Source organism: Monodelphis domestica, chromosome X (genome assembly GCF_027887165.1).
Source record: "Monodelphis domestica isolate mMonDom1 chromosome X, mMonDom1.pri, whole genome shotgun sequence".
Classification (NCBI taxonomy): domain Eukaryota; kingdom Metazoa; phylum Chordata; class Mammalia; order Didelphimorphia; family Didelphidae; genus Monodelphis; species Monodelphis domestica.
In genome coordinates this window covers 11,092,101-11,116,894 of record NC_077235.1, presented here as the reverse complement: position 1 = coordinate 11,116,894, position 24,794 = coordinate 11,092,101, and the positions used below count along the sequence as shown (strand labels likewise).

Genomic DNA, 24,794 nt, shown 5'->3' with positions numbered 1-24,794 from the left:
CCTCATCCCAGAATGCTTTCAGACGATCAGAAAAAGTCAGTTGATACTGAACCCCTTGCTTTGCTTCCCCAGCACCTACTCAAGGATTTCTAGCTTCCTTTTCTTTCCAGGTTGTTCTGACTGCAGCAGAGTCAGTTTGTTTACTGTGGCCAAATTAAAAGCTGATTTCTTTGAAATTGATTGTATCGGCCACGCGAAAATCGAAATCAGTCATAAAGTTATAGAATTGGCTGTTAAGTTTGCTAGAATAACAGGACTTCTACGCCACAGTTGGACCATTTGGAGCATTCAGACATGGCCTGTGGCTACTGAGTATGAAGCGTTGCCGAGATTTGGCTGTTATTAATACCAAATGGTAAACTAGCCCATTGGGGCTTAGGATCAGAAAGCCTGGATTATCCAGATGGACTGTTTCCATCCAGAAAGCTGATAGTCAAGATAGTCAAAATCTTCACTCTGCTTTGGCCTGGTAGACCTACTCTTGGAGAAGATTTGCATATCCTTAAGCCCCATATATGTAGATAAGTGGTCATGCTTGTCTAACTCACTGCAGAATCGCAGAGAGGACAGGTAAAAGTTAAAAAACACCCATCAACTTATTTAGTTTCTGTGCACTCATTACATATTCTACCCACCTAGCTGGATCCCATCAGCAGCTACAGAAGCCACACACCATCTCCCCCTTCATCTCCCTGGGACACTTTGAAGTCTTTTCCAAGAATTCTCAACAGTCTCTAAGGACATCTGTATCTATTTCTTGCTCATTTCTAGTTCCCAGTGCCACCAGGAACTCATTGAGTCCCAACCAGCCCTTTCCAATGAAAAGAATGCAGAGCAACAAAAGGCTGGCTTTTCTCTGGTCAAATGGTGGCTACTTGAGGCCAGAGCTATCTGCTTCTGCCTTTCCATTCCCAGCATCTGCAAGAGAGCTCAGCACAGATCATACAGCTTTTTAGTCCGGACAACTTCTCTTAAACTACAATAATACTAATTGAATAAATGTTTAGAAGAACTGACTATGTATAAGGAACTGTGCATAAGTGACATTTCTAGCATATTTTGAGGTTTTGCAAGCAATCCACATGCATCATGTCACCTAAGCCCTTGATGGCAAACCTATGGCATGGGTGCCAAAAAGGGCACTCAGAGTCCTCTCTGTGGGGATACCTGCAGTTGTTTTGTCTTCCTAGAAAGCCAGAGGGACTGGAGGTGAAGCTGTTCCTTTCCCCCTCTCCAAGCACCTGAGGACATTTCTCACTTCCCCCACCCCTCTGCCCAGCAGCCAATGGGAGTGCTTTTTCCCTCCCCTGTCTGAGGGAGGGCACTGGGGCTCACATGCTATGTGAGGGTGTGGCACAGATGGCAGTAGCTAGAGAGGAGCAGAACTGGAGTGGAGGAGAGAGCTCGGGCCATTTCTCTCCCCCTCTCATCAACCACACCCCTGCCCAGCAGCCCAATGGGAGTGCTTCCTCCCTCCCTTGCCTTGGGTAAAGGGGAGCAGTGAGTTGCACTTAGTCTGTCTGGGGGGCTGGAGGGGTGGCATAACACTCACTCTGGGGGGATGGTATTGGGGCAGGGTCCGGCACTCTGTCTGTAAGAGGCTTGCCATCACTGACCTAAGGCATACCATAAGCCTGGGAGAGAGATAATATGGATATCATTGTCCTCATTTTTCCAATAAGGAAATTCAGATTCTGAGTCTAATGAACTTGCCAGTGGTTATTAAACTCAGAAGGTTTAGAAGTGAAACTGGAGTCCAGGCCATTTGGATTCTAAGGATTCCAAGTTTGGCACGAGAGTCATTGTACCACGCTGCCTGGGCCTGTACTAATTGGTGCTATTGTTATAGCAGCAAACATGAATGAATCTTGGATGGGGGTAGATCAAGCCATGAGGAGAGGCTACATCAAAATCCAGAAGGCAATTATTATTTCGATGCATAGACAAGGGGGGCCTCTCACAATCCCCAAATGAGCAATTTAGAAACTGAGAGTTCTCTAGTCTTCCTAATGACACAAACATTGAGCTGGACCTTGGGAACACTAATGTAAGCCTTCTGATAATTTCTGGAATTGAAATGAATATCCATAGACAAAGCAATTGCATAGGGGTGTAAACTATTGCTGTCAGAAAAAGAGAAACACGATAGCAGGAATTCCTGCTTATCTCATCTGCAACAAACAACTGGAGACACTAATGAATTTGTTGAAGAAAATCTGCCATCATGGGTAAGGGTCAACTTCAATCAAAATGACTGAAACGTCATATAGATGTGCCATGCCATGAAGCAAACAGAACAGGAAACCCCAAATTTTGATTGAACAAGAAAACAGTCACTGTCAGTTCAGAAATGAAATGGTCTCAGAGGGAAAGAACAACCATTTCCAGGGGCAGAAAAACCCTGTGTACACACAGACAGGAAAGTTTTACATTTCTTAAGATATAAAATTGAGCTGATTCACATGGTGTTCAATTTAGCAATGTGGTTTCACACCTCCCAAATGAGCTAATGTGGAAGCCTTAAGAGACTTTTAGCTTGCTGAAAGAAGGGGGCTGTGTGAACTCCGGGTATTAAAGTAATCTAAAAATTAAGACGAAGCGAGTGTGTCCCCATTCTACTGGATTGGACACCAAAGGGGTAACCAAATTACCAGAGAGCTTGCTTCTTAAATTTGCGTCCCCCCAATGGGAGGTTAGTGATCACAACCCGCATCACTGCAGCACTTCCCAAACTGAAAGGGGCTCTTTTCAAATACTGCCATGTTTCATCTGGTCTCCCACAATGCTGTTGCAATACCACAATCGAGCTCCTTCTGGACACTGAAAAAATGGCGCAGATGTGACAATCCAGGACAATCCTAAAAGACTTTTGATAGGGAAAATTATCCACCACTTCCAGAGAAAGACCTGTTGGAGTGATCTTCCACATCAGTGTATTTAGGGTTTTATTTGGGGTTCTGCTTACATATGAATGTGCTCTTACAATAATGCCCAATCTGGAAGTGGGCTTTGCATGATAATAAAAACACAATTTTTTAAAAGAAAAAATGGCACAGCCACTGCGGCTACCGCCAACAATGACACTAAAGCTAAAAACAGGAATGGTTAGCTCTGACTTCAAATAAGATGATTTTTAGGGTCACTTTCAGAGTATTTGCGGGGTGATATGCCTATAGCTAATGTACTTGGAGAGAGGCAAAAATAGATCTACACGTTAGCATGGATTGATTTTCTTTTTTGCTGTAAACAGAAACTGTCACCAGCAAACCCGTTGATAACTAAGCCTACACTTGAATAGCTGAACCAAGAGGTTTTTTTTTCTCTGCACCTTCTGTCTCGGTCTCAGATGTTATATAATGTACCTTGCAAAATGATCTAGCTAATGAGATAAAAGAGGGTCCTTCTTAGAGCCAATCGTTTTAAAAGTGACCTCCTGAGGCCCCTGACCTATGTGTACAGAACTCTCCTTTGTGTCCGGCATATGTGCCAAGAAGAGTATGACATCATCTGATTAATGTTTTTTTTAAGAATGCAGATTTAGGGTGAGTCAGAGCCAAAATGGAGGAAAGGCGGGCCCTAGTTTGAGTTTTCACAAATTCCTTTCTAAACTTCATTTCTTATTTTTATTTTTTAAAAAACCCCTTACCGTCTGTCTCAGAGTCATTACTGAGTATTAGCTCCAAGGTGGAAGAGTGGTAAAGATTAAGCAATGGAGGTTAAGTGACTTGCTCAGGGCCACTCAACCAAAAAGCATCTTGACACTAACTGGAACCCAGGATGGGCTCTCTATCCACTGAGCCACCTAGGTGCCTGTAAACAACTTGAAAATAACACCTCAAAATGAAGTCTGGAACAGCAGAAGCAAACAGGGTGAAACAAATTTTCTCCCAAATTCATTTCATGACAGAAATATGGTTCTGATATCTGAATTAGAAAGAGCAAAAATAGAGAATGGAAACTAATGACACCAATTTCTCTAATGTATATTGATTTGAAAATTCAAGAAAAGTATAGCAATGAAGTCAGGAAGACCATAGACTATGAGCAGGTGGGACTTACAACAGGATGGTTCAATAGTAGGAAATTTAGCAGCATAATTGACCACATCAACAACAACAAAAATCATGATTACCTCAAAAAGCTTTTCTTAAAAAGCATAGGAATAAACGGTTTTCCTTAAGATGATGAATAGTACCTATCTAAAGTCATTGGCAATATGATCTTGGGCATAAGCTAGAAGCCTTCCCAATAAGCCCAGGGGTGAAGCAAGGATGTGCATTACCACTTTTATTCAATACTATTCTAGCAATGTTTGCTAAAGCCATAAGAGGAGAAAAAGAAATGGAAAGAATTAGGATAAGCAATGAGGAAGATGACAACTATTATTCTTTTCAGATGATATCCCACTATACTTGGAGAATCCTGAGGAATCAACTAAAAGTCAACGACTTCAGCAAAGTTGCAGGGTACCAAATAAATGCACTTAAACCAGTAGCAGGAGAACACCGTAGAAAGTAACTGCAGAATTATCTGATGATCAAATGTGAATGACTTAGCTACTCTCAGTGATACGTTATAATCATAAAATTCTGAAAGATGAAGATGAAAAATGCTATCTACTTCCAAAGGAAGAACTTGTGGAGTCTGAATGCTGATCAAAACATCCTTTTTTGTAAACCTTCTTTTTTTTGCTGGTTTTTTTTTTCAGGCAATCTGCATTTTCTTTCACAACATGACTAATATGGAAATGTTTTACATGACTACACATTTATAACCAATACAAAATTGCTTGTCTTCTCAATGAAGGGAGAGGGAAAGGAGGGAGGAGAGAATTTGGAACTCAGATTTTAAAAAGGAATATAAAAAGTATTTTTCTGTAATTGGAAAAATACGAAAAAAGAATTAATTAGCTACCATATCTAATTTAGGAAAAATTACCTGGGAGGTGGAAGGGAAGAAGCTATAGAAAAAAGGTTGCCTTAAAGCAGATTAATCAAAACTAAAACTAATTATAAAAACAAAGTAGTCTCTCTCCCAACTCCAGGTGTTTTCACTGGCTATCTCCCATACCTGAAATACACTTCCCCCTCTCCACCACTACCCTCGTGTCTTCCCCGGCTTCCTTCAGGTCACAGCAAAAATCTGACCTGCTACAGAAAATCTGTCCCGATCCCCCTTAACTCTATGGCCTTACCTCTCTATTCACTATCTCCAGCTGATCCTGTCTATATCTTGTTTGTATACAACTGTCTGTGTGCCATCTCCTCCGTCAGAATGAGATCCATGAGATCAGAAACCATTTCTTTGTCTTCTTTGTATCCTCAGTCTTTAGCACATTGTGTGGCACATAACAGATGCCTAATAAATGTGTATTGACTAGCTGAATACTGACATCAGAGAGGAAGTGAAACAAACAAAAGATTCTAATTTGGAAAAGGAACAATCCACATGGCATTAATGGAGGAAAACACAAGCCGAATGAATCCATCCAATAAAATAGAGAGAAGACCGGATAAGGAAAGTAAACGTCGAAACTATTATTTGTAAGAAAAAAATAAAAAAAGTAAAGACACACTGGGGATACATTTTTTGTCCTGGGAAAGTGTCAGGTGATCCTGAAATATATGTGTGCTATTTAGTGGCTCCATCAGAATGAGAGGCTTGAACAAAATATACTTTGCTTCAGATTAATCGAAAAGCAAGAGCTGAAAACACAGTATTAGACAGTAAAAAAGAAAAACTCAGAATATAAAAAGACAAACAAAATTGAAAAAACTGAAAGGAACCAGGGACAACAAATCAATCTCAGATCAAAGTTTTATGTTTGAAATATCATCAGCATCTAAATTTGTAAATGAAGAATTAACTAAATCGCAAGAAGACATCAATAGTGACTCAGTGATAGCAGGCGACTTGAATAGACTTCTCATACAAGCAGACAAATCTATCATAAAGATGAAGAAAAACATATAATTGGGCAATTTGTTAGAGACATTTGAGTTAAAAGACTTAGGGTACATTCTGATGGAGCCACTAAATAGCACACATATTTCTCAGGACCACCTGACACTTTTACAGAAACTGACTATCTATTAGGACAAAAAAATTGCTAATAAATGTAAGGCCAGAAATACTGGTTAAAAAAAGGAAATTAATGGAATAAAAAAATAAGAATCAATTGAACTGGATAACCCAGTGTTTGAAAGAGCTCCAAACATTAATTACTTTATTTTTTTAAGCCTTTTCCCTTTCATCTTAGAATCAACATTGTATACTAGTTCCAAAGCAGAAGAATGGTAAGAACTAGGTGATGGGGGTCAAGGGACTCACCCAGGGTGACACAACTACGAAGTATCTGAGGTCATATATGAACCCAGGACCTTCCATCTCTAGGCCTGGCTCTTAATTTATTGAGCCAGCTAACTGCACCTTCATAAATTACTTGAGAATAAAATCCTCATTAGATCATACCTTCTGGAAAATTGGAAAGTAATATAGTATAAATTATGCTTAGACTAACTTCTTAGAGATACACGACCTGAATATAAAAAACATACCATTAAAAACTTAAAAGTGAGGCAAATCATACAGCTATAGGTGGGAGATAAATTCTTAACCAAACAGGGAAGAGACATGTAAACAAAGTCATTCTCCAGTGAAGAGGTGGTTAAAGGATATAAATAAACAGATCTCAAATACAGAATTGAAGACTATTAACAATTGCATGCATGAATGCTCCAAATGACTAATAATAGAAGCTGCTCATGGCAGAAGCATCCCTCAGTCTCACCTCATACACATCCAAGTGACAAAAATGGCAGAAGAAGGCAATGGTCCAATGTTGGAGTGGCTGTAGGAAGATAGGCACTCTAAGCTGGAGTTCAGAATTGGTACAGCCATTCTAGAATCAAATAAAGAGCAGGGACGGTGACCAGGACTCTGACATTCCACTCCAAAACACATACTCTAAAAATTCATCTACCAAAAAAGGCCCCCACAGATACCAAAACATCGATGGTAGCACTTGTTGAAGTAGCAAACAACTGAAAGGCAAAGTGTCCACTAATTACGGAATGGCAAAACAAACTGCAGTGGAATATTCTGGAGAAACAAACATGATGAATTCGGAGAATCGGGCTAACTTACACGAACTGACAAAAAGTTTAGTACACAGAGATGGGGGGAAATATGCATGTGGACTCTAACTCTGTAAATGCAAAAAAACTACACCTGCAAACCTGTCCCAAATCAGTGCTTCAAAACAATAAAGAACAAGATTGACTTTCAAAAACTAGAGCAAATTCCTTCCCCTTCTGCTTTGTAGAGGTAGGGGTTCACGGAGAGAGAACATTGCATACAGCACCTGATGTGGGGAGATGTACTGATCATTTTTACTAATTTTTTTCTCTTCTTCCCCATTAAAGACATTTTTAAAAAATTTCACTGTTCTAAGGAACGGCTCTCTGGTAGTGTAGAGATGGAGGGATACGTGGGAAAATCTAGGTGATGTGAAAATGAAAGATGCCTAAAAGCTATTTTTTAATGCAAATGGAAACAATTCTGGAGTTTTAGCTGATACTCACTCAGCAAATTGGTAAGGGGTAGAGATGTTGTAAGCAGTCAATGCTGGAGAGGTCCATTGGCTCCATATGGTTGGTGAAGCTAAGAAATGGTTCGACCATTGTAGAGAACAGTTTGGAATTAGTCTAAAAAAGATTCAAATATCCCTGTCTTTTACCCAAGGATCTTCCTGCCAGGCACATAATTCAACTGAGGTCTAACACAGAAATAAATGTCGCACATACAACAAAATATTCACAGCAGCAAAGTTTTGTGGAGCAAAGCAAATAATCAGAAACAAGATAGAGACACTCAATTGGAGAATGACTAAACAAACTGTGGTACATGAATATGATAGTGTATTATTACTTTGCTGTAAATAATGAATATTAAGAATTCAGGAGGGGACAGCTGGGTGGCTCAGTAGATTGAGAGTGAGGTCTAGAGATGGGAGGTCCTGGTTTCCAATCTGACCTCAGTCACTTCCCAGTTGGGTGACCCTGGGCAAGTCACTTGACCCCCATGGCCTAGCCCTTACCACTCTTCTGCCTTGGAACCAATACATAGTATTAACTCCAAGACAGAAGGTGAGGGTTTAAAAAAAGAATTCAGGAAAACATGGGAAATTTTTTTCACATTTGATGCAGTGAAGTCAACAGAACCAGATAAAGAATCTATACAATGACTGAAGAATTACAAATGACAGAAAGAATTTACCTGAAAGGAGTGTTGAGAAAATTCATCTTCTTGAGTCTTCTTTGTCGAGGTGAAAGGCAATGATTGTTGAAGACTGAGTGTCTTGTCTGAGGTGGTTTATACATCTGTAGCTTTGGCTCAACTGCTTGGCACCCACCCCACCCATCTTTAAATCTGGTTCACCGCCTGGGGTGGGGTTGGGAAAAGGGAGAGAAAAGATACATTTGGAAATTAAGGCAATGTAAAAAAGAAGATAGTCCCCAGGAGGGAACATCTAAGTTCCTACAGAATTAAAGCTCAGGCATTTTAGCATCAAGAGAGGCAGTATGCTATAACAGAATGAGCCCTGGCCTAAGAAGCAGAGAAATCAGTGTATTGCCGTTCCACTGACTGTAATTCGGGTTTTAGAAGGCTAACAAAATCCCATGCCACAAAACATGGGCCCTCCTCCCACTGGTATGGCCACCTTCTAGAGACTGACACCAATAACTTGCCCAAGTAGAGCTTCCATGAATTACCTGTGCTGAAGTTTCCCCAGATTCCAGGCATTCTTCAGATGTTTTCTTGTTACCTGCGGATAAGATCCGATGTCCCTGGGGGGGGGGGTCTTTAATGTCTACATCCCAGCCACACTGAATTTGGCCCTTCCTTCCATCATTTGAATCCCGCTACTCATAAGCTCCAATTTCCTCTTTCCTCTCCCATTTTCTTTACCCAGGCTTTTTGGGGCATCCTCTGACCCCACCCTTTCAGTGAAGGACCTAGCTTTTACTGTTTCAGGGTTAAGGTTAGAGTTTATACAGGGCTTTCAAGGAAGACTAGTACCTCTGGTGTGAGGGATTGCCAAGCTCTTTTCAGGGTGGCCCATCCATCTTTAATGTCCACCTGCCTCGCCACTGAGCTCTCTCACCCATGGCCCCGAAAATTCAGCACAGTGGCCACATCAAGGTAAGCTGTCTTGGCAATCTGAGGGTAACTAACATGTCTTACACCTTTCGGTGAGTTGGGGGGATGTCTACCCCCAAGCGTATCCCTTTCCCACCCCCACCTGCTTCCAACAGAAGGGGCAAATGAGAATAACTTGTTCCAGGGAGGAAGGAAATGCTATAAAATACTTTAAGAGTTTGGTTAAACACTGGGAAAGCCAAGGCCATCCTCTGCACCCCAAGATATCAGTAGTTGTCTTCACTTTGTCTTGCCACTGGACTTTGATGACTGGAACAGAGAGTGAGACCGACGTCTCTGTGCAGCTCCGCCTCACTTCAATTCATTTGCTGCTCGAGTCACAGGACTTCACCAGCGATGGTATTTTTGGCCTTCTTTGAGTACAATGGACAAAAACATCAGGGAGATGGAGGGCATTTACCTTGAATTCCCTTTTTTTCCTCTTCTCTTCTCTGATATCAGTATGTATTATGTCCTCTCTCATGAAGAGGGAGTCCCTTCTTTCCCCCCCAAGGCTTCCCCTCCCCACACATAACCTTAATAACATCTCTTTTCTTCTTCAATCCATCATCCCTCTCTGCCCTTGGCCCCCCCATCTTCAGTCTCTCCTTGTCTACTGCCTAATTTGCCCACCTCCTCTGCCCTTACTGTTTTGTAAAGAAAAGAAAAAAATGATGTAACAGTCAACTTAAAATGATTTGCAAAGGAATGATTTATTCAATAATAGTCAAGAAACACTTTAAACATTGAAGAGATTGATTCCAAAGTAAATTAGCAAAGCAATTTTTTCTTTTATTAAGTATTTTCCTCACAGCAAACAATTTTCAATTTCAAAATCAAAACATAATTCCAGGTCATAGAGAAGTTCACAGTACTTAACATTTATCTAAGCAACTTGCACATATGTTCATTTCTAGGATGTTAACTAAATTTCTGGGAGAAACATACTGCTTTTCTTTTTTAAACCAAGAACATTAGCATTAATGTGGAATCCTAAAGATATCTAGTAGTCACTAAGTTTTTCTTAAATCTTCACTTTAAATGCTGTTATTTCTAGCACAGTAAGCAGGCACAGTCTTTCATATACTTAAAAACTGAAATCTTTGGTTGCTACCCTGTTGGCTGGCTTGCACATTGAAGTTAACAATTTTAAGAATGTTTACGTTTACAACTTTGAAACATCAAGGAGGGTAAATACCCCAAGAGTGCACAATTATGAGCATTTACAATTATAACAACTGCAGTTGGCAACTTTAGGCTATACTTCTGAAACAAGATCTCAAAACATTAAGGTTCAAAAGAAAAGATATCAAAAATTGTCATATGCACAATTTTCCACCACCTGAACGTCAAACATTTAAGTAACTTTTCACTAGGAAAAAAACGCAATAGAAAACTAAAACCATGGTTCACTACCTCAATATTAACATTTATAGTTAATGTATTAACAGTTACGGTGGCTATAGCTCATCACGAATGTTGACCAGCCAAATTATGCTGAAATTAAGTAACTTCTCCACAAATAAATGGTTGCCCACAATCACTGGCAAGAATATGTATGAAACTAATTTGGGGAATAACAAGTTGCACTCTGGATCTAACGTCAGCTTTACTTCATCTGCTCCTCCTCTTGCTTGGAAACTCTTCTGGTTACTCTTCTTGGTTTGGTCTGTTTAGGTGGTGGAGGGGGCTGGGTCTGCGGTCCCTGCTCCGAGGACGAGGCTGCCTGCTCCTGCTCTGCTTTCTGCTTCAGCAGTGTCCAATCAAACATGAAGTCGTACTTGTAGCTCAGGCTCCTGAAGAGGATGCGAAATAGCTGCCTCAGGTACATGTAATCGGGTGCTTCTTCAAAGCGAAGGCCACGGCAGTAGTTGAGATACATGGCAAATTCTGTTGGAAACCCCTGACACAGAATATCAACAGGGATGGACATCTTCTTTTCAATAATTTTTTCATACTTTTGCTTCTTGGTTGCCGCCTTTATTCCTTGCCAGGGCAGGCTGCTCCTGTTGAAATACATCAAGACATAGCCCAAGGACTCTACATCATCTCTACGGCTCTGCTCAATGCCCAGGTGTGCATTGATGCTGGCATACCGGGCAGTGCCAGTGAAATTTTTATCTTCTCGGTAGGGTATGTGTTGCTTCGTTCTGTTGTCTCGGTAGCGTTTAGCCAAACCAAAGTCAATAAGGAATAACTGGTTTAATCCTGAAAAAGATGGGTCCTGAGCCCGATTGGCAGCTGCCCCGCCTCTTTTTCTCTTTCCTGCTGCAGATCCAGCAGCCCTATTTCGAGGGCGCCCAATACCCATCAGAAAATTATCTGGTTTAATGTCTCTGTGAATAAAGTTCTTTGTATGAACATATTCAATTCTGCTAATCATCTGGTCAGCCAACATCAGGACGGTTTTCAACGTGAATTTACGGGAACAGAAATTGAAGAGGTCTTCAAGACTAGGCCCAAGTAGATCCATGACAAGGATATTGTATTCTTTCTCCTGACCATACCAGCGGGTTCGGGGAATGCCCATCCCACCCTGAAGAAGCTTATAGAGCCGGCTTTCATACAGCAGCTGTGGGTGTCTGGCCTTCTGAGATTCTAGCTTCACAGCCAATTCTTCATTATTGGTGATATTGATGGCCAGATAGATATCTCCAAAGGAGCCGGCCCCAATTTTCCTGATCAATTTATATTTTCCTCCAACAATAAACTCGGAACTGAGGATATTATTAGTGCAGCTGTTGCTGCTGCTCGCCATTCTGTAAGTGTGAGCTGACGGGGAACCCTGACTTGCTCAGAGAGAGATGGGTCAAAGCAAGATACACCCACTAGGCCCAAGATCACAGGAACTACAGACAGTGGCACAAAATACAACACAAAAGTCAAGGTGATACCAGAGTCCCAAGAACCCTGGACGCCTGCCGCTGCCGCTGCCGCTAACGAGAAGTTGGGGATGTTCTCTGCCGCAGATCAACGGTAGAACAAGGTCCAGCAGCTTCTCCCGAGTTGGACCGGCTTGAAAATTTCAGGCAGGTGCACCAGCTGCAAGATGGATAAAGAGTAGGTGGTGCTATAATATTACTTTCTGCCACCAATGGATCTTACAGGAAATAAAAAGATCATCCCTCCTATTCTGGCTTCCTGTATGACTTTAATGCCCCTCCCTTGATGATCTTCACAACAAGATTTTAAAAGCCCTTTCACTAAACCTTTTAACTCTCACTAGCTGCCATCCAACCTACATTTCTCCTTTTCATGGTTGTACCACTAGAAAAATCTGCCTATTATCAGTGCCCTTCATTTCCTCTCCTTTCTCTTCTTAACTCTACAATCTGACTCTCAACTTCATTTTTTATATTCAATTTTCTCTTCAGTTCTAGATTCCTCTCCTTCCCCTCCACCAACTTCCCTAGCCCTTCAGAAGGCAAGAAATAGGAAACCCATTACAAATATGTATCGTCATGCAAAACAAATACCCTCATTAACTCTGTTCAAAAAAGGAAAGAACAAAACAAACTTCAATCTGTATTCTAAGTCCATCGGTCTTCTCTCTGGAGGGGTATAGCATATTTCATCATGAATTCTTTGGAACTGGTCATTAAGTCTTTAAAGATTACTTCTCTATAGGATATTGCTGTTCCTTTGTGAATTGTTCTCCTGGTTCTGCCCCCTTCACTCTGCATTAGTTCCTACAAGTCTTCTCTGGTTTTTCTAGAACCATCCACCGCCTCCTCATTCTTACAGCACAACGCTACCCCATGACAATCATCTACCATAACTTGCTCAGCCATTTCCTAACTGATGGGCATCCCTTCCTCAATTTCCACTTCTTTGTCATCACAGAAAGAACTAGGGTAAACATTTTGTATGGTAGGGGTCCTTTTCCTTTTCCTTTGATCCTTTGGGGGGTAGGCCTTGTAGTGGTATTGCTGGGCCAAAGGGTCTCCAGTTTTATAGCCCTCTGAGCACAGTACAAAATTGTTCTCAAAAAGATCTGAGCAGCTCATGATTCTACCAATATCCAGTTAAACCAATTTTCCATATTCCCTCCATTGTTTTCATTTTCTTTTTTATCACGTTAGCCAAACTGATGGGTGGGAGGTGGTACCTTTTAATGAGCATTTCTCTAATCATTAGTGATTTGGAGCGTTTTTTCATATAACTCTCAAAAGCCTTTAATCCCCTCAAGGGAAAATAATTTCAATTATGTAAACACTTAATTTCTCTAACTTGTTGGCCAATGCCCTACACGAAAGAAGTGCTCTCTACCCCTTCGTAGATGATGATTAACCTTTCAAAATGGAATCACTGCTCATAATAGAGCTGCCATTTCCTCACTAGCCTATAGTCATGTTCTGGGGGAGTTGTCAGGTCATCTGCTTGTATTAGGGGAAGGACCATAAGGCCAACTCCATGAAGAAAATTAGGACTGTTCTGACAGAGAATTAGGATCATTTTAATCTCTGCTGAGGATAGTGCCTGGTAAAAGTAATAAGAGAAACAGAGAACGTCTTTGCAACAGCAGAACACTCAAGCAAGAACCACAAAAATTCAGACTTCTGCAAAGCTTGGCTAGAGGACATTGGTGTTCAGTCATTTCAGTCCTGTGTGACTCTTCATGATCCCATTTCAGGTTTTCTTGGCAAAGATACTGGAGCACTTTGTCATTTCTTTCTCCAGTTCATTTTTTACAGATGAGGAACTGAGGCAAACATAGCAAAGTGAGCTGCTGTGGGCACATAGCTAGTAAGTTTTTAAGGTTGAGTATGAACTCAAAATGATGAGTCTTCCTGACTGCAGGCGTGCCACTCTATCCACTGTACCACGTAGGTGCCCCACCAGATATATCTACATAGACTAAATTTGGGTTCAAGTGAACTAAAGGTTTTTGCATACTGTAAAAGAAGGGGGCAGGGAGAGTAGAATTAGATTGCCCGTGGCATTAGGCATTTGGGCACAGTAGTTTACCTGACTGCCCAATATAGATAAAGTAACAGACCAATCTTCTTATTCTTAGCCGCTGACATGGTTCGGTTGTCTGAGTCAAGGAGATGAGAAAGGTTCTAGTTCTCAGTCTCCTGAAGAGGGGCACCATAAGAATTCTAAGGAGTTGGCACCTTGATGGTCCCTAGCCAATGGGGTAGAATAAGAATAATAACAATAACTAGTGTATGCATACAATATTCCAACATTTGCAAAACATTATACAGGTATTACCTCATTGGAGCCTCACAACCCTGAGAATCAGGTACTATGGGTATTATGGTCCCCACTTAATAGCTGAGAAAACTAAAGTTCAGAGATGAGAAATTGATTGCCCAGAGTCACACAGATAGTATGTGTTAAAAGTGAGAATATATATATATATATATATATACACACACTATGCCACACAGGAGGTCTCTCTCAGATGATACAAAAAGAATTCCAGAAGTGCATTTACTCAGTTTCCTAAGTATCTTGGCTCCTGGCACTAGCCCCATCTTCTTGGCCTTTTTATTACCTGGAGATTTCCATCAACAGGGAGACCAGAAAGTTCTAACAATCTGATCCCATAACTCTGATTTGATCTTCATATCAGCCACTCTAGGTCCTGGGTCCTCTGAAGTAAGTAGACACTCTCTCCTTCTCTTGGGTTCTGCGAAATTAGTCTATCTAAACTCAGGCAAGTCATGCATGTGCTCCCACCAGAACAAAAGAAAGTCATTTATCAGCCACTGGCTAGAACCGCATGGTGGGATATCTCAGAGGCTTGTTTCATATGTAGATTTTCTCGTAATCTGGTTGGCTATTTCACTAATGGCATTCTGAAGCCCTCAATTCTGAAGATCCTCCAAAGCCCAAGTGCTCCAATCCACATTTGAATAATAAGGAGTCATGGAATCTCTCTCACAATTAAGATACTGCAGTATACAGGCACCATGTTTCATCTGGTCGGATATCCATCCTGGCTCAGACTTGGCAACAAAAGTGAGAAGGAAGACAAGGGGCAAGTGAGCAGAATTTAGACATGGCCTACTTCTTAAAAAAGGACTATCCCTTGCCACGAGCTCATATCTACCTAGAACAAAATAAAGCCAGTCTTCTGGATTCATCATTGGAAGCCCATGTTTTGAAATGTACACTGAGGGGTACTAGAAAGGAAATTATAGGTTCATAGCCAATAATAACCAAAAGTATTTTTCCTCTGCCCTCATGGAGCTTATACTCTTACTGTGAGAATAAAACATTCCCACAGCAGACAAGTAAATGCAGACTGTTTGAAGAGGGTAAAAATATTAATAGGGGTCAGAGGAGAAAGGGAGAAAAGAAATCAGAGAAGCCTTTACCAAGTGACTGTGGTCTAGGCTGAGCCTTGAGGGAAAATAAGGACACTAAGGGGGCAGAGATAAGAAAAGAGGGAAGGCATTCCAACCAAACTATAATGAACAGTTTGGACAAATTCAATGAAGAATCACAGGGAATGCTACGTTTGGAATGCAGCTTTTATAACTTGGATGAAATGAAGAGTTCAAGAATAACGACAATATGAAGTAGGAATTAACAAAATAACTATCATTTATAAAGTACCTATTGTCTGCCAGGCACTGTGCTAAGTGCTTTCAAATATTATCTCATTGGATCTTCACAGCAACTTTGAGAGCTTAAAAACTATTATCTACATTTTAGAGAGGAAGAAACTGAGGAAAAGAGATTAAGTGGCATAACCAAGATCACAGAGCTAGTAAATATCTGAATTGGGATTTCATCTTAGGTCTTCTTGATTCCAGTGCTCTAACCACTGTGCAAACTAGAAAAGTAGATAGCAGTCAGATTGTGGAGACCTAAAGCATGAGCCTGGATATGTTACGGTCCCTCCTAGATGTAATATGGGGCCAACAGACTTTGCATAGGAAGAGATATAGTAATATTATCATTAATAATAATAATAGCTTAATTTTTAAATTTCATTTTAAGTGGCCCTTTCTTTTTCTTTTTTTTGAATTTATTTTATTCCAGTGACAAATTTACATATACATTTTCAAAGGTTACATGATTCATGTTTTTTGTCTCACTTTCTCAATTATTATTAACAAGCAATTCCACTGGGTTATACATGTATTATCACTCAAAATTCATTTCTCTATTGTTCACTTTTGTGAGTGATCTCTTAAAAACCGAAACCCCAGTCATATACCCTTGATCACTGTATTGCTGTTAGTCACAGAGTCTATTACATGTGATCGCCCCATAATGTTTCAGTCTCTGTGTATAATGTTCTCCTGGTTCTGTTCATTTGACTATGCATCAGTTCATGGAGGTTTTCCCAGTTCTTAGGGAAATCCATCAATTCATCATTCCTTTGAACATAATAGTGTTCCATCACCATCCTATACTATTATTTGTTCAGCCATTCCCCAATTGGAGGACATCTCCTCCATTTCTAGTTTTTTGCCACCATGAAAAGCGCAGCTATGAATATTCTTGTACAAACAGATCCAACTCCATTTTTTTTAATCTCTTTGGGATACAGAGCTAGCATTGGTATGGCTGGCTCAAAGGGCATGTAGTCTTTTAAAACCCTTTGGACATAACTGCAATAGCTTACTTTTTAAAAGCTCTTTTAAAAGTGTGAGCATTTTATATCATAAAGTTGTTAGGAAGATCAAATCTATTGTGTCACCTATGAATATTTCCATTATATAGATGGTAAAAGTGAGGCTCTGTGGGGCGAATTGTTTAACTTAATAGTCATACAATTAGTATCTGAGGTAAGCCCAGGCCTCTCCTAACTCCAAGTTTGATATCTTTCTCTATACTGGTGCCTTAAGAAGATTTTGGCTGATGTGTAGAATACATGTTAATCTGGCAGCTTAGCTCTCGCATACATACTCAAGTAAGAGCCTAAAACTGCACTAGGTTAAATGAATAATGATTAAGCAATCCAATGAGAAATTACATTAGCTTCTTTAACCCAGAACTGCACAAAAGGCCAGCTAGAAGCTCATGAGCACTAGTAAAAGCAAAAACTAGAACAAGGCAAAAAGATGGCAGCCACCTGGGATGGTCAGAGACAGTATCCTGCAGGTTTCTACATATGGAGGCAACGAGAGCATACTGTTCTCTCAAGGAAGTACCATTGGGGGCTTGAAACCAATACCAAGAAACAAACTTCAAGAAACCTTTGAGAGTTTTGGAATGCGTCCAGTGCTTTGAGAGCATTAAGAACAAATGGGGGAATAAACCTCTTTAGGACAGAGCACCCACGGGCCAAGGACTCCAAGATCCCCAAGTCCTCTGTACTAAAACACTATTCAAGCCCCTCAAGATCCAGTGATTTAAACTCCACTTATCAAAGGAGGTCTAAACCTGAGAGGTCAGCCCAGCAACCATGTGACCCAGATACCAGACCCAAGTACCTCCACTCAAAAGTACAGATAAAAGTAGAGCCTAGGCCTGGTACAAAGTCAAAATTTGGCACATAAAGCTAAAAAGATAAAGAAGTCAAAGAATAGGGACAAACCATTCTCAAAAGAAGAATGGAAGACTATTAACTAGACCAAAGAATGATCTAAATCAAAAATAATGAGGAATATACATCAGAAACAACCCGTAGGTTTTGCCTCACACTCACAAAATTCTAAAAAGACAAAATATGAGAATAGTCAATGTTGAAGTGGTTGTGGGAAGACAGGCTGGAGGTAAATACATGGTTAGAGATCATAACTATGAATATGAATGAGATGAACTCAATGGCAAGGGCATACTTCATATGGAGTAGGAAGCCAGTTATCACCATAAAATTACTCAGCTTATACATTAGTTGGCAAGAGTAGAGAAGAGAGTTGTCTCTGTAGCTGATCTACTGTTTAAAGCTATGTGATATCTTAGGATTTGAAATTATGAGAGTGTTTCCATAATCAAGCTTTCCTCCTATGACTTGTCAACTTTCCATTTAGGAATCTGTTTATTACTGTTTTTGTTTAGTAGTTTCTCAGTTGTGTTCGACTTTTTTGTGCTGTCATTTGGGGTTTTCTTGCCATTTACTTCTCCAGTTCTTTTTACTCCCCAGGGTCACACATCAGGTGGATTTGAACTCAAAAAGATGAGTCTTTCTAACTTCAGGCCCAGCATTTTACCCACTATGGCACCTAGCGATTCCATCATGGACACATTTTATTTCAATGCCCTGAGGTATTCTACCCCAAACAAATGAATAAAAGATGAAATGTTTTAAACTGAAAAAAAAATAGTTTCTAGAATAAATTAAATCTAGAAAAAAAGAGCAGTCCTGCCAAAAAGTAGAAGAAGCCAAAGCCAAAATGAAAATTCTAGGTTCAGGCATGTAAGTGCCTTACGACTAGCCACCATTTAATTTATTTGGAGCATTCATTTCTTTAAATTTTGAGTTCCAAATTCTCTCCCTCTAGCTCCACTCCCCACTGAATGAGAAAGCAAGCTATATAACAATATTTATACATGTAAAGTTATGGAAAACACATTTACATAATTTTAACAGCTTTAAAATACCCACGCACATTTTATGTGCTCCATCACAATAGGGATCTATTGTCTTTGGTACACTGGGAAACAAAAGAGAAATTAAATAGATATTTTCACTAGTGAAAATAACAAAGGATTTTACTGTTGTCTGTAGTTACATCCATTGAACAGGGCTATAAAAGTAGAGCCATGATAGGCTACCATGTTCATATAACACATAGTGTTGCCACAGCAAATAAAAAGGAACATGGTAAATAAACTGAAAAAAAAAGAAAATGAATGTTTCAAAATTATAAAACATAATCAGGTCCTCAAAGAGATAAAAGAAGATACGTTCCATCATTGCTTTCCTTTTTTCCTTAAAACAATTTTTTTTGTTATGTGAGATAGCTCTCAGGGACACAGAGGGAAGAGATAGGAAAATTTGAGGGATTCAAAAACAAAAGATAGCAACACAAATGTACTGGCTGATTGACTGTGGATCTAGAGGATCCCCCAAATTAAAGAGAAAAGACAAAAAAGTGAATTTTCTACAAGGACTAAATAAATACATAGAAAAGAAAAGAAAAATCTAAAAACTGAAATTCAAGCTCAGGATCAAATAATTGGAAGGAGAAAACTTAGTTTAGAGCAGAAATGGTCAAACCGACCCAAGCAATGCAGTAACTGAAAAACTAAAAGAGGTTGAACAGAAATCAATGACTTCTTGAGACAGTAAAAAAGTATTAAAATAAATTAAAATATTAAAAAAAGAAAAGTTATGTGCTCTTAAAAACAACACACCTAGAAATAATTTAAGGAGACAGGATTTAAGAGTTATCAGACTTAGTGAGATATCTGATGATGAAAAAAAAAACCTGGGCATTATCTTTCCTTTATTAAAATGTGCTTTTATTCTCAGCTTAATAAATACCAAATAAAATGGGCATTTACATTGTACAAAAATAATTTTAAAAGGGAATATATAGGAATCTGCAAGTCTCTATTATGTATGGCTTGCTTTTCTTTTTAAAACATAGTAAATTCAACATGTAGCTTTCAAAGCTGCTTGACACTGTATTTCAGGAAGCCATGATTGAAAACTTCCCAGATCTGCTGAAACTAGAGAACAAAGTGAAGATGGAAAAAATGTACACCTACCGAAAAACACTGCACAATCCAGAGGTTTCCAAGTCAAGGAACAAACACTGCAGGCAGCTAGAAAGAAAGAGTACAACAATCAAAGAACTACAAGTAGGACCAAATAAGCACAGATAGAATTGCATAAAACTTGTCAGCAACTACAATAAAGGAGAAAATCTTGTAATATGATATTCCAAATGTCAAAATGTAAAGGCTTACAATCAAGAATAATGCACCCTGCAAAGCAGAGTAGGACCAAATCTGAGTAGGAACTTTGAAATATAAACAAAAGACTGAACAGAAATATTGAAAGGTAAATCTATTTGAGCAAGAAAAGGGATCGTATGATGAGTCACTGCTAACATTCTGAGACAGGGAGCAGAAGCAAGTCTCCCTTCAGAACTTTAATGTCTTCACAGAGCATTGAGGGAGCTAATTCAGAAAAATCAAGGATGTTGGGAATCAGTTTTATTCCAAAAGTTTTAAGGGGAGAAAGAAAAAGGGAAGGTAAAAGAAATACATCAGTCTAGAAATTGGGAGGAATGGCAAAGCTCTTCCAATTTTTCATAATTAGAGTACATAAGAATATACAAAATAGAAGAAAGGGTTGAGAGGGAGACATCAGAATAAATAACGGAGGACCGAGTACACACACACAAACCCACACTGCAGTTTGGTGAAGAAATACATGAAACTCCACAGAAAAATACAGGGATAGGTAGAGGGATTGTTTGAGGAATGATAATATCATAGAGTGAATATACTCAAGCAAAACAAACTTTTTGATGTGAAACAAGGGATTAACAGTAAAAAAAGAAAAGAACAGTAAAACGCAAACTAAGAAAACACCTATCAACTGGGAAATGGCTAAGCAAACTGTGGGTTATAAATGTAATGGAATATTCCTATATCATTAAAAAAAACTAAAAGATCCTGGGATGTAGGAACATATGCAGAGTGATGTAAACAGAATTAAGAGAATATTTACATAATAACAATTTAGCAAAAAAAAAGGGCCAACTGAAAAATTTAGCAATTTTATGACAAAGGGCCTATGGCTAAATTAAGGGCTAAGTTACCTACCTCCTGTAAGAGATAAGCCAGCCTCAAGGCACAGGAGATATGTATTTTTGAGAATGGTCATTTGCCAAGAGTTCTCTTTTCTCCTCTCTTCTTCACCTCACATAATTATCAGGAGTTCAGCACAGTGCCTGGCACACAGGCACTACCTATGTTTACTATCTCTTTCACCCTTGTCTCACACACGGAGGCTGCCCTTTTCTGGGCCTAAGAAAACTCCTCAACATGCACAAATGACCCTATTCTATCTCATCTTCTCCAACAGACTGCTGCCTATAGGCATGCCCATTCTCAAGAAACACTCCTTTGAGCCAACTCTTCTTGCTAGCTATCACTCTCTCACTTCTTGAGAATGCTCCATCTAATTGGTGCCAAACTTCTTTTCCCCTTACTCTCTTAACACTGCACACTAGCTTCTAATATTATTTTACCTTCTGACACAGTAGACCACCCTCTTCTTAATGCTAGTCTCTTCTCTCTCCCGTTTCCCCACCTACCCGTCTGCTCCTTTTCAGTCTCACTTGTGGGATCTTCATCCATGTCATACCTGCTAAGAATGCCCCTTATGGCTCTGTCCTAGACAGGCTTCCTCCTCATCTCTCCTTTCTAGTTTTTCTCGTTTCCCTCAAGTTTCAGCATAAGTCCCACTTTCTTTGAGAAGCTTTACTAGTCCCCCTCTGTCTTAATGCCTTCCCCCTTAGATATCTCCAATTTATGCTGTATAAAAGTTTGTTTTTACCTGGTTGACTGCAAGGTGCCTCTCCTTCAACAGACAGTGCTCTTCTGCAGAGCAGGGCTGGTTTTGTCTGTATTTGTAGCTCCAGCACAGAGTAGGTATTTAGTAAACACTCACTGATTGGACACAGCACTGTGAGATTCTAGGGCTTGACTATACTGGTTTGTAACAAAGTTTGTTTCTCTGCTTTTCATTGGAGGAGGCAGGGAATCACAAGACCTTTGAGAGGGTAGAGCTGCACCCCCCCCAACTAAAATAGTAACAAAAGAGGAGGATATTGAAATATTTAAGTCAATTCAAAGTTCAGGTTCAAACAAACAGCAGGTTAAATTCATTATATGCTTAAAAATGTGAACAGAGTGCTGCTTAAATTAAGAATTTTGTAAAACATATATTCAAAAAGAAATATAAGAGGGAGATAAGGCCAGAGAACGGAGGAGAAATATAAGAATGTAATGTGGTCCTCTAAAAACAGAGCCAGGAAAGCTGAAGCCCAGGATGAGCTGGTAGGGAAAGTGAGGGCCAACAAAATGAATTTCTAAAGTTATACTGGCAGAAAAAGGAGGCTCTAAGAAGGGAGGCTGCCTTTGCTGGGGCAAATAGGAGAGGAGTGGCTCATTCTCTTTTTCTTTTCTCTACCAAGCAGAATGAAACTTACAGGGACTCTTTTTTGTTGGTTTATTGCTCTTTACCCTTATTTGTACCTTATGGCTTAGCACAGTGCCTAAAACCATAGCAGGCAGTTAGTCAATTCTAACTGGCTGCCCGGAGGACTGGAAATCACAGAACAAAAAGGCTGTCAGAGTTGTTCCCCAAGAGAAGTGAAGAAGCAGTGAGAAAGCATGTAAGTGCCTCTGAGGAAGTCATCTGGTCCAAATGAAATATATCTGAGGTATTAAACTGGTAGATGTTGGCCACTAAACAAATAATGAGCAAAAGCAGGAGAACATTGTACACGAGAGACTGAAACACTGTGGGACGATGATCAACTTTGCTACTGACAGAAATGTAGTGATCCAGGACAATTCTGAAGGACTTATGAGAAAGATGCTCTCCACACCCAGAGGAAGAACTCTGGGTGTTAGAAAGGCCAGGAAAAAACCAAATGACTGATCACTTGTTCATATGGGTATATGATTTGGGGTTGTGGTTTTTAAAAGATCACTCTATTACAAAATGAATAATATAGAAATAGGTATTGAGTGATAATACATGCATAACCCAGTGGAATTGCCTGTCAACTTGGGGGGGAGACAACACGAATCATGTAACTTTGGAAGATGTGTAAATTTCTCACTGGAATAAAATAAAGAAAAAAATAATCTGTGGCATTTGGAAGTTACACATCCTTAAAATGGACGCAAGGAATTCAAGTTCTCAGGGGCCAGTGATACCAGCACGTCCCACTAAAAACACAGAAGGGTTCTTCTTTGAGCTTTCCCATTTGGAGGAGATTGCTCCTGGTACACAAACAACTCTTGTTAGGAATATGAAGGTGGGGCTGTGCATCATTTCATCTTTGGTGTGTGTCTAACCAAGAAAGGGAAATACTCTAAATAGCAATAGTGTGGCCAGGCATATTCTTTAGCCATGCTAAGCCTCATCACTCAGGACTCTCTGCACTTACTGAATATATTATTTTGATTCATGAACTTATCAGAGAATCCTACATCTGGAAGAATAACTCCAGTACTGGCTGTTATCGTCCATGCTGTTCAGTTACATTAAGGTTAATTGAAAGAAATCCAATAATGGTGCTACCCTTTCATTTGGAAAACTTCACAGTAAGTCTCATTCACCCCCGGCACAGTGTGAGTGTCCTGACCCCAACGTGATGGGAGCCCACCAGGCAAGGAGGCAGCCTCATTCCCTCACTAGTCATGCACTCAGAGCCTCTGAGTAGCTCTATAAGGAGGCATGGTGGGACCTAATGGGGAAATGACAAGAGCATGCAAGAGGGCAGAAGTCTGAGTGATGCTGCTGGCTCTCCTCCCACTTCACACCTCTGGAATGTTTTTTTCTAGTCACAGAGGCAGCCATCAGGCTATGCTCCAAAAGGAAACATCTACTAGTGCCCCACTCGGGCATTCTAGTGACTAAATCAGATCATATTTATAAAGCAGATACCATGTGCCTGGCACATAATAAGGCCTTAAGAAATAAATACTTCCTTCCTTTCCCTTCCCAGGGGTTAAAATTGCCAAGTGAGCCCAAAGGATACTGGACTGACTTTTTTAAAAATCAAATTTGTTTTTTAATTCAAGGCCCAGTTCAAGCCTTATTTCCAACAGTCTTCCCCAACAAGCATGTGACACTGGTTTCTCCTCCCACTTCAATGTGCTCTTGATTTGTGTTACATGTTACAATTCCATCCCTTTTGAGGGTACCGGGGATATCATTTTTCTTTCCTACTCCCTCTCCCACAGGAGGCACACCATAAGTACTCCTGAAATAATTATTTGAGCAATTTGTTTTATCTCAAGCTTCTTGTCTAGGGCTGAGGCTCTTCCAATGGAGATAGGAGCTTGGGGCCTGGGTGGCCTCTCGTGCCAAGCTTGAAATTTGTTATTCTCCATACCTAGTGTGGAGTAGAACGTAGCTCACTTTGTAGTGAGTCCATACATATACTCACTGAATCCCACAGTGGACTTTACTCATCTAACATACTCTACTCCTTAGAGACATTGCTGTTTCTGAGTGAACAAGCCACTTCCTGCAGGAAGAAGAGAGCTTTTTCCTAGACTGCCCTAATCCCACACAGGAAGTAATATTTTCCATGGACTACTTTCACTTTTATAAAACTAATCATCACTTTGGCTCCATATAAAGGCATAAAGGAAGTGAAGAGAAAGAGACAGAGAGAAGATGTATGCACACAGCAGCTCGGTGGCACAAGAAAAGACAAAACATGCGATTCAGAGTCAGAAACACCACTTTCAAATATGGCCACAGCCACTAGCTATAGGGCTTTCGTAAAGTCATCACTTTTGTCTGTTTCAATTTCCTAATACCAGCACCCGCCTCCCAGAGTTGTTGAGATAATCAAATGAGATAACATTGGTAAAGTGCTTTGGATACATTAAGGTGCTACATAAATGCTAGCCATTGCACTTATGGGGCAAGCTAGTTGCTAGGCCTGAAGTCAGGAATGCATCTGTTCAAATCTGGCTTC

The 24,794-nt window shown here is 40.0% G+C and overlaps 1 protein-coding gene across 23 annotated transcripts in view; it reads right to left on the bottom strand.

The window, feature by feature from the left end:
• Positions 1–9,895: 9,895 nt before the first annotated feature.
• LOC100010218 (casein kinase I-like) overlaps positions 9,896–24,794 on the bottom strand; it is a 347,880-nt gene continuing 332,981 nt past the window's right edge. For 15 of the 23 annotated variants that reach the window (XM_056809247.1, XM_056809241.1, XM_056809255.1 and 12 more), the window contains 2 exons: positions 19,825–19,881; positions 9,896–12,243 (listed from right to left, as the gene is read on the bottom strand). In XM_056809247.1, the coding sequence (XP_056665225.1) occupies positions 10,811–11,959 (1,149 nt within the window). In that variant the 5' untranslated portion in view covers positions 11,960–12,243; positions 19,825–19,881 and the 3' untranslated portion in view covers positions 9,896–10,810. The remainder of the gene's footprint in view (positions 12,244–19,824; positions 19,882–24,794) is intronic. The other 8 variants (XM_056809244.1, XM_056809259.1, XM_056809261.1 and 5 more) reach the window with 1 other exon arrangement.